Source organism: Mytilus trossulus, chromosome 12 (genome assembly GCF_036588685.1).
Source record: "Mytilus trossulus isolate FHL-02 chromosome 12, PNRI_Mtr1.1.1.hap1, whole genome shotgun sequence".
NCBI lineage: Eukaryota > Metazoa > Mollusca > Bivalvia > Mytilida > Mytilidae > Mytilus > Mytilus trossulus.
In genome coordinates, this window is record NC_086384.1 from 9636876 (window position 1) to 9648488 (window position 11613).

Sequence of the window (11613 nt, forward strand, 5' to 3'; positions counted from 1 at the left end):
ACCGACAAAATTGCACCACAAAGAAAAACATTGTCCTTATCTTTAAAAAGATACTCTTGCTGAGGCTAAATGTGTTAAGAATTCTCTCAAATGTGTAAAATATACCTCATAGTATAGTTACACCGACAAAAACCTATCTGTTTTGCTTTTATTTATGCGCTGGTATTGTCATTAGCGGAACCAAGTTCAAGTTGACTTTTAACATCTGTTACACCAGATGTAACTTTTAAGGGTCGTGTCCAATGAGTGTAGTTATAATGTAATGTCCGACCCCAGTGATACTACAAATACTATGTATTATAAAATATTTCTAACTAATTTTATTAAAACAATATATTGACAAAACCTGATTTAATTTAATGGATTAAATCTTTAAGTTGAACTCGGCGGAAAAAAACACCATCTACAAGGATATATACAAACTGATCTGATGCTCCGAAAGTATCGGTGAATTGTCGACTTGTTGGATTGTATATCATTATTGTCTGCTCAATGACTTCAATGAATGCAAGTTCTTGTACAACATAAAATTCAGAAGAAGTTAAACGGTCCTGACTGGACTGTTCTTTCTAGATCGAAATTAAATTCAATTAAACAACGAAGGTCATTAAAGTAGTGATATAAAAGATGTCGCATTAGTGCCAATGAGACACTTCTTCATCCAAGTCACAATTCGTAAAATTAACTATTATAGGTCAAAGTACGGCTCAACACAAAGTCTTTGCTCACACCGATTAGCAAGCGTATTTGGAAAAAAAATCATATCTTCACGAGGATTAAGACTCTTTCCGTTAAAATAGCAACCCATCAACATTGTATTGTTATGAATATAAATCGTGATACAGATATCTATCAACAAAAGAATCTGTGAATTGTCGTTTTCACGCGATCGTGTGTATTTTGTCTCATCGTTGACTTCAAGTGTTTTCTATGTACAAAGTACAGTAGAAGTATCGCTATCCAAAAGGGTGAAAAACAACAGGTGCAAGGTTTATCCTACATTAAAAAAAAACAAATGTAACGGTATGCAAAAAGGTGGTATCATATAACTTATACTCTACAATTAAAATATCGTCCAAATTAGAAAATATATACACGATCAGTGACACATGTACTTGAAAGTAATAAAAATGAAACATAAAAAATAACAAATAACAAAATCTCAAACTCAAACTCAAAGGAATGTTCAATTCGGATAGTCCCTTTTCAAATGGCAAAATCAAACACTCAAACACATCAAACGAATGAAAAGCAACTGTCATAATTCCGCCTTAATATGGCATTTCCTTACGTAGAAAATGGTGGGTTAAACTTCGTTTTATAGCTAGATTAACTTCTCATTTGTATGACAGTCGCATACAATTCTATTATATACTAAAGCATGTTACATAAATCAAACCAATAACATACATATTGGCAAAAAAATAATAAGTAAACAAAATTCGTGATCGACACCATGTAATTTCACTCAGACTAATGATAACGGAGAAGTTTTCTCCATGTTAAAGTATTCACTCTGACTTTAAGGAAAAGGATGGCAATATTATACTCATATGATATTGTTCTAAAATTTGAGACATTATATCCTGTCTAACAATTACTTATTTGTTTGCAACCAATATTGGCTGATTAATGTACATTATGAAAAGAATACCGATACTTTGTCCAGTTTGAATGATTTGTTTATACTTCAAGTCACTTTGTTTCGCAAACAAACAAAAATACTGTGTTTTTTTTATTTTTATTCATGGGATATCAATTGTTGGTTGGAGAAGGACGAAAGATATAAGAGTCAATTTAATAAATAGAAAATAAAACTCACAACGACATGGCTAAAAATAAAAAAAGACAAACAAACAAATAATAGTACACAAGAAACAACATAGAAAACTAAAGACTGAGCAACACGAACCCCACCAAAAACTGGGTTGATCTCAGTTGCTGCAGAATGGTAAGCAGATCCGGCTCTACGTGTGGCACCCGTTGTGTTGCTCATGTTATTACAAACCCAGTAAATAGTCTACTTTGGTAGGTTACATTCATGAAAAGCGAAGGAGATTGTAGTTACGACGTAAGAAACATATCCGATAACATCTGTAAAATTGTTATTCCATAACAGTGAATGACGTCCGTAAAATTTTCGGAGGGATGATTTCAACTTCACCATTTTGAACTCTTGATTTAATAACTTCCTAGTGAGCAGCAATCCTCTATCAAGAAAAGAGGAAACACAATTTCAAATGTTAAACGAAGTACAATTTTCTCTAGGCTTGTAAGCAGGATTTAATAAAACCATGAAATAAAATATCCATGGAAAAAATAGTTTTTAACCTACGGAAATTGGAAATATGTATATATTAAATAAGAAACACAGTTAACATTCAATATAACGAAAATTTCATAGTTAAAACTTTGTTTTTAGACCTTGAGTATATTTCTATAAAGGTTGAAATTCATACGTAAATGTAGGTCACGGCCGTCACTAAGCTAACCGAGATATTGCTTGTTAATCTATATCGCGTATGCGGCGTTATTGTCGGTTGGTCTGTTAATTGGGTTGTTATATGTTTGTTAAGAGTAGAACGCACAATTTAATATCAAAGTCTGCTGAATAGACAGTTTTTGTGGCATATTATCAGAACCAAATAAAAAAAAACGAAAAGTGTCTGACAAAATGATGTCTATCATACATTGTACAATATTTTCCACTTGGAAAAACATTTCATAGTCTGTCCAGTTGTTAGTAAAACTAAAAGGCGTCGGCCAAGTATGTGGTATGTGTCCTTATACGAATATCATATGTTTGGATAAATGGCGAAAAAAACAACATTTAAAGATGTCATTTAAAGGACACAAAATAGTAATTTGGTTTTAAAAATTAAATTGACGTCAGGAAATATTTCATAATTGTTATGCATCGTGAGTTATACCGCATTTTAGTGAATACAAGGAGAATAAAGTCTGTTAATGGGTTATACAATTTAAATTGCGTTAATTAAGATATATTTAGCCTTGACAATAGTTGCGTTACCTTTATATTTTACCATTTAAAAAGTTAAGAATGATATGTACCTTAGAGAAATCAAATTAAATGAAGAAGTAAACATCGGATAACTGCAAGTTCTTGTAAATGTTCACAAGCATTTGTCTCAGAAAAAAATCACATCTCTGTACTTGAAAGTGAGATTAATGTACAGATATAAACAAAAATATGAGACAAATCCATGCGTGGATGATAAATAAATATCAGGAAATTGAACGTCACTGTAACAACTATTGTATTGTAGTGATACAAATCAGTATAATCTCAGTCTGGTTTGTTCTCTGGGTTTGTTGTTATATTTATATCATATCTTAATATTTGTATATTACACTGAGTTACTTGTAAATATTATTTTTATCCATTTGTATGTCATTCTATTCTACTATATAAATAATAGTGCAGTGTAAGCGTATGGTGGATACTCTTCTGTAATAATTCGATTGGTTTAATGGATTTTATTTGAGTAGGCATGAGTATTTTTCGCAAAACGTTCAATCCCATATGCAGAGTAATCGATCCTTTGGAGATTGCAAGTATTCTTGAGTTATTCTTCCAAATGGGTTTAAATGTTTCTATACGTGTGCATAGATATGAATGTTTTTTTACTTATATATGTAGATAATAAAACATTTTCATTTGATTAATTCATGTTTTGAAAAAATATCTTATGAGTATGCATTAAAGAAATAAATTTATAGATTATAGATCAGTTCCCAGTTAAACACGAAGTAAGGTAATGCAAATCTCTCGCGTCAATACACCAGAATGCCCTCATGGTCATCGCAAAGTAAAAATGACAATATAGTGCAACATTTAGTAAGATCATTTTTATTCTGTATTTCTTTGCATTGTATTTTATTGAAGGGTGTGTCACTTTTCTATAGCGTGATATGGATTGGGATTTATATGAACTTATTATTAACATTTTTAATCAGTCTTATATATTGTGTCTGTTCAAAGTCTGCAAAATATATGAATCTTTCATGTGTTTCAATTCAGCTTGGTAAATTCCTTGCGTTTCCTGATATGCATTGACTTTTCTACTTTGTCATCATTGTCATTTTCTGCCTAAGGAAATGTCTGTACCAAGGAGGGAATATGACAGTTGTTTTCTAATCGTTAGTTAGACGTGGTTCTAATCAATAAATTGACATGAGTATTTTTTGATGTGTTGGATGCTGTTTAACTTCAATGTGTAACAAAACGAATATTTTCCCCTGGATATCACATCAAATGCATAATATTGTATTTACTGGTTACTAATGAAGATTACAAATTGGTGTCATTCATAACAACGAAACAGATTCCACCTGATATCTGCGACCATTCTTTAACCATTATTGGATGAAATTTATACGACTGCTAAAACTGTAAATTCATAAATTATTGCAAAAAATGAGACAGGGTTAACAGGCCAAAAATTTCACCTCGCAGTTTGAATTTTTTTTATATGATGATCAAAATATTGGATGCAAGTAAATTCAACCAACTTGTCATTTTGTGCACATTTCGTATGTGTACCATATGTATAAATGTATCAATGATTAACCCGCCTTTTTATATATCATTTATCGACGGTAGAAAAAGATAATTACACCGCTGGATCCAGTACGCTGAATTGTTTTGCCAGACATGTATAGTTTTTATGATAAAAATATATTTAAAAAGTTATACAATGAAACATACTGACCTTGCAATATTTTTCTCGATAACACCTGATTTATAGACTTGAGCCAACCCTATTAACAGAACAACAGTCCATATAGCCGCATACTCAATATAGGTGAACCGACCAATCTTCTCCGTAAGGCGAGTGACGGCGCTGTAGTTCCTTATATTAAAATCTTGAATCTGTTAACATGTGAATATAATACGTGAAACCACTTATTAGAATCAATAAATGATGTTCTGCATTTAGATATACTAGAACACACCCGCGAAATCGCGGGCATTTAGAGCGTAGTTGAAAGTATGTAAAGTGTTGTTGGAAGAATTATGTAAAATATTGAATGACTGGAGAATTTCAGCAAAAGTTTCATAAGTCAAAGGTTAATAGGGACAGGAAAATGTTGTTTTTTTTTGTATCCCTCCTCCTTTATTTCCAAAATTCCAAATTTGGGTTTTCTATCAATTTCAATATGAACATAATACATTTAGTGGGGGATTTCAGCAAAAGTATCATAAGTCATAGGTTATGGGGACAGGAAAATGTTTTTTTTTATATCCCTCCTCCTTTATTTCCAAAATTCCCATTTTTAGGTTTTCTATCAATTTCAATATGAACATAATACATTGATTTTGTTATAAACACTTAAGTGAGGAGCCTGTAATACAGTGGTTGTCGTTTGTTTATGTGTTAAATATTTGTCTTTCATTCATTTTTTGTACATGAATAAGGGAGCTACCATTTGAACTTCATGGGAAGCTAGGATGAAAAATTTTGTCCTGCCTTTTTTTAGCTGTAATCTCTGTCCTTTAGTTTTTTCTGACTTTTTTTTTTGCAAGTGTCTCATCCTGCATTTTTTTTTTACTCAAAACTCCTGTCCTGCCTTTTTTTCAAATTTCATCCTAGCCCCCACATAAAAATCAAATGGTAGCTCCCTAAGGCCGCTAGTTTTCTGGTTTGGATTGTGTTACCTTGTCAATTCGTGGACTTTTAAAGCGGATTATGCGGTATGGGCTTTGCTCGTTGTTGAAGGTCATACGGTGACCTATAGTTGTTAATTTCTGTGTCATTTTGGTCTCTTGTGAAGAGTTGTCTCAAAATTGCTATCATACAACATCTTCTTTTTTTGTAATCAATGAATTTTGTAAAAGATTTAATAACTGGAGAATTTCAGAAAAGGTATCAAAAGTTTACATTGTTAGCGCCTATCTGTATATTATGAAAATTCAATACTATATAAATATAGTGTATTTACTTTCAATTTTAAGTTAACTAATCGATCCCTGGTGGTCATTGATATAGTATACATGTATACAGACCCTCTCTATTTAATAAACTATGTGACTGCCGTGGATAGTAAATTTGAAAATGATAGCAGATAGAATTCTTCAACTGCAGTATACAGAAAAACGCAAACCGGAAGTCTAATCAGACTTAAAATTTCGTCCAATGACGGGACAATATCCGGATGCCTTTTTTCTTGTTTTTCTCCCAAAATAACTCAATCTAAATAATCATATGAATGGATGACAAATGCGACTATGCACTGTACCTAAAGGACACAGAGGCGTGTTGATTAATTTATTGTGGAAAGAAGAAAAGCGACACCAAAAATTAGGTCTTCTCGTTTAATAGTATAGATAAAAATGAACACATGTGCAATGATTTTGGATTTGCGTATGAGTTGTTCAACTGTATAGGTGAGATATGAAATTGTTTATTAATCAGAATATGCGCCATTATCGCTATTTTGTGCATGTTTCCTTTGATCTAATTTATCATAATTTTTCATATTATGCTACTCGCTTGAAATGGAAAATTATCACTAGAAACTAAGGAAGCACACGGCGTTGTTAATGGAAATGTCAGGAATAGGGTAAAATAGCGATAAAGAGATTACCATTGGTCATCTCAACTCAATTTCTTTTCTCGCTTTCGCCGTACTGGCGCAAGAAAGAAAATCAATTTCAAAGAATTGTCCATTAGATTGACACAGAGGTTGTTCGCTGTGAAAGGTTTTTTTTTCTTTTTCCTTATAAGTGTTATACTTTTATTAGATCATGTATAATAACAGTAGAAAAATCAATCAAAAAAAAATAAAAACGGAAAATTTTCCCGAAATTTTCATTGTTCTAATAAACTCAAAATCGTTCAATTTTTTTGATGTCATGTTTTGAATTCCCTCATCTGCGCAGAAATCTACAATGTACTTCCTTTTCCCGGTTTCTTTTGTATGAAACTTTGAGTAAAATATATGTATAAAACTTAAATAACGTCACAACTAAAATCCCTAACAACAGAACCAAAACCGGAAACGTCACGGTATTTCCGTTTGTTTTGTTTTTTTTTAAATATTTAAGTTACAAAAAAATAATTCATACAGACTTCGTCCCCATTTACAGTTAATGCCTGCCTCATATTATTTTTATGTAACATAATATGGGGACGAAGTCCCCTATTACAGTAGAAAATTCAATAAAAAAAAAAATTGAAATCGGGGAAAATTTCCCGAATTTTTCATTGTACTAATCAACACACACTTCTATTTTTTTCAATATAAAATACTCAATGGAGTAAGTATGAGTAGCATAACAGCCTTCCATTCAAAAAGAAAAACATTAGACATGTGCTCTAAACCTGTTTCATTTAAATGACTATGGTCATGTGTGCAAGCTTTTGTATTTCTCAATAATTACGTTAGATGTATGTTTCATTATAATACTTTATTTTAATTGGCTGAATGCATATCACATGTTATTCCGTAAGCAATTCCATCACTCAATAAAACTTTTCATTCATGATAACACGTGGTCCCACAATAAAGTGCACAGGTGAATAAAATACAAAAATTATAAAATTCGTATTTTCATGATCATAGCTAAAAAATGGAATTATAAGTATTGAATGCTTCTTTTTGTAACTTTATTAGGTTGTAAAATTGTTGACCGTGCGCACATTTTTAGTTTGAAGCGCTTCCGCGATCCATACAATGTACTTCGATCAACTCTTTTACATTCCAATAAATTTACAAAAACAAGCATTCAAGTCTTAATTGAATACAGAAAGCTCAGCAATCACATGACATGAGTTATTCAAATAAGCAGTCACTAATGAGTAACTTATTTGACTATAGGTTTAAAATTATGATATTCATAGTCGGAGTTCGTACGGTATACATCATACAATAACATACATGAAGAAAAAAAATGTTTATCTTCTAAAAAGATTTATAGAAGTCAGAAGAATAATTTTTCTCACTTTGGCCTTACTGGCTCTCAATCAAATCCCTTAGTGAGGTTGTTAAAAAAATGTTAACCATTACACAGTAAATAAATCCCAAACTTCCTTTTTTTGGTATTGAACCTTCTCAGTAAATTTCATATAGATATATTCTTTAAAACTGAAGTTATTATCCAGAAACCAAATAAGTCATTGCATCATTTATCACTAATATGTAAATTCAGAAATTATTGCGTGCATTTATTATTGCGATTTTTACTTTTAAGATTTTGAGAGAAAATGCTGTTTAATTCATATAAAACATTTCAAAATGCGAGTTTAAATTATTGCGTTTGCAACTCTGTCACAATTTTCCCAATAATAAAAACTTCGCATTAATTTCTGAATTTACAGTACATATAAATGATAAAAAATAACATTTAATACAAGTTGCATCATTTACATATTAGTGATAAACAAGAATGTGTCCACAGTACAGAGATGCCCCACTCGCACTATCATTTTCTATGTTTACTGGACTGATAAATTGGACTAAATTCTCTAATTTGGCATTGAAATTAGTAGGATCCTATCAAAGGGAACATTTATACTAAGTTTCAAGTTGATTGGACTTCAACTTTATCAAAAAGTACCTCGACCAAAAAACTTTAACCTAAAGTGTAACACACGGACGGACGAACGAACAGACAGAGGGACAAACGGATGCACAGACCAGAAAACATAATTCCCCTCTACTATCGTAGGTGGGGCATAAAAATAACATTTAATTCAAGTTGCATCATACAAAATTAAACAATATTTATGAAAGTTAAAAATATTTGTCACTAGACAAAAAGTTTATCAACATTTCAATAAATCATTTAACAAATATACAATTATCTTTACAATTTACATCAAATCTAATATCAAATACAATTGTAAAATATCTTTTGTATATCACTTTCAGGAGTTGGCGTAATAGTAGGAGCAGCTACCAACAAAGTGCTCGATTTAAACATCATGAACAAAGATTGCAGAAAATGCAAAAACAAAAACGTAAAAAAACACAAATGCCAAAGAAACCATGCTGGTTCTTCCAAAAGCATGGAAGCTGCTGCCGCAGTTACCATGTTTAAGAGGTCGGAGGAAAAGGGACTCAGATACACCACCCTTATAGGAGATGATGACTCCACCACTCTTTTTCATGTTCGGAAAAATCTTAAGTACCAAATAACAAAGTGGAGTGACATACAACACACAAAAAGGTCCCTTTATGGCCAACTGCTGAATTTGAAAAAAAAAAACAACCAATGTACTGACATGGTTGTTGCATATTTCAAAAGGCTTTTCACACATGCACTCTATCAGAATAAGGACAAACCAGAGCAACTTGGATCAACATTTAGATCAATACCTATGCATGCATTTGGTGATCATATCCAATGTGGAAATTGGTGCAAATACAGCATACACCCTACCACATACAGACACACTGGTCTCCCAAGGGGAAAACCGTTAACGGACAACCTACTGAAAGACAAACTGACTTCCTTGTTTGACGTCTATGCAAATAATGCAGACAGGTAACATACATTTTTCATAAACTCTTTCAACTCTTTTGAAAGCTGAATCTGTAGATAAAATTTATCATTCAAATCAATATAGAAAATTATCAGAGAAACTGTATAGTAATGCAATATTAAACTTAAGGCTAACTGCCAATGAGCATACAAGTTACACCACATGTAAAAACAAATTTTTGTAAAACATTTATGATTAAGATCCTATACAAGTTAACACAAAATTTACATGTAACCGAAAAAGGCTCACCGAGTTCCAGCTTTACTAAACAGTTTGCATACATAATAGTAAAGTTCTTATACATTTAATTGATTGATTGATGATAAACACCACGGTCAGCACTATTGGCGGTCAGCACTATTGGCTATTTCGTGGCATTCATATCTAACTGGTTCTAGTGCGGTTAACAAACCATGACCTACAGCAGTGAAACTGATAATCCTAGTCAATAGTAGTGAAACGAACCTGCCATGTGTAGGGTTCGAACTAATATAAACCTATATTGGCATGCTTATGAATTTCAAATATATGATGGCTTACTTATATTTATAATTGTGTTACCATTTTTCAGATTATCTCCTTTAGCTTCAAGCCAAAAAAATGATTCAATCAATTCTGTAATTGCCAAAAAAGCCCCAAAAAGCATGCATTTTGGTGGATCTAGATCCCTCAACTATAGAGTGTCTGCAGCAGTAAGCCAAATCAACAATGGCCGTAAATATACAACAGAAGTCTTACAAAGACTAAATGTAACTATTGGTTCGAACACAGCTAAATATGTATGCCATATAGACAGGAAAAGAAAACTTGATGCAGCCAGGAAAACAACCATTCCTTTTAAAAGGAAAAGATCTATTTTAAAATCTGACAGGTAACTATTCAACATGAATATTTTTAAGTGTTTCAATTTTAACTGTAAAAGCAAGAGATGTGAACCCATGACCACTTTCTGAAATACCAATAACAGTAAAATGTATTTTGATTATGAATTCTGGTGCCATTTACATGGAAAACCTTTACTCAAGCCCAAACAAAAATTATGTCTGTTTACGGTAACCGGATCCCACCCTACTTTGAACGCTGACATCAAGTTATTTTGTTTTTGTCCTAAAAATTGAATATGCTTTATTTTAAGTTAATACTGATTGGTAGAATAGAACATTGAATCTATCGCGTCCAATTTTTTTGTCAAAATATAATTAAAATTACCATTACAGATAAATTGCATTAGAATATTTGTTTTTCACCCCTAGTAATATCAGTTATCAGTTTACAATGGTTTTACGGGAGCATAAAAATAAAATATGTCACACAAAATATCAATGTTACACACATTGCCAATAATTATTTAACATTATTAATATAAAAATTAGTACCAAATTTTTCATGGACAGGTGCTGCAAACAATTGACAAATGAAGTTAGAGAAGGCCCGACATACCAAACTTCTATCATCATGAACAACAACAACACAGAAGAAGACCAAATAGAGGAACTTCCAATTGCAGAAATCAGACCAGAATTGGAATCATTCAGAACACAAAACGATAGCTCCATCATAATATTTGATTTGGAAACTACAGGATTAGGCAAGCACTTAGATCTTTTGATTTTATATTTTAGGACAGGGATGATAACTGATTATATATCTAAACATGAAAATGATGTCAAATTTGTTCTACACTCAGATGATACATGTAAAAAGCTACAAAAAGACATACATATATGTAATACAATTCAAACAAAAATGCAAATTGATACAGAATACAAATAATCCAAAACAAAAATTATTTGTCTTTTGACTGGCTAACGTAATTTTGTTATCAACCTATAGACATAATTAAGTCATGTGAATGTGACGTCATCAACGTTTTTTCATGGTTTTCTAGGGTTTAAAATGGAATTTAGAATTAAATTATAAGAAACGACTGTATTATTTTTTCCGTCTATTCAAAATAACTTAAAACATTGTGGTGCACACTATTGAATAACATACCAAAATACAAAAATGTAACATTGACTTATGAACCATGAAAATGAGGTCAACCCAGATGAACATTATTATGACACCTCCTGCATAAACACAAATCATTTGGTCTCTTGTG

The 11613-nt window shown here is 31.6% G+C and overlaps 1 protein-coding gene across 1 annotated transcript; it reads left to right on the forward strand.

Annotated features, from left to right (window-relative positions):
• The first annotated feature begins 8894 nt into the window (after window positions 1-8894).
• On the forward strand, window positions 8895-11282 carry LOC134692188 (uncharacterized). The gene is made up of 3 exons (XM_063552638.1): window positions 8895-9511; window positions 10081-10380; window positions 10904-11282. The coding sequence occupies exons 1-3, from the start codon at window positions 8949-8951 to the stop codon at window positions 11280-11282; spliced, it is 1242 nt and encodes a 413-aa protein (XP_063408708.1). The 5' UTR covers window positions 8895-8948.
• The last annotated feature ends 331 nt before the right edge of the window (window positions 11283-11613 follow it).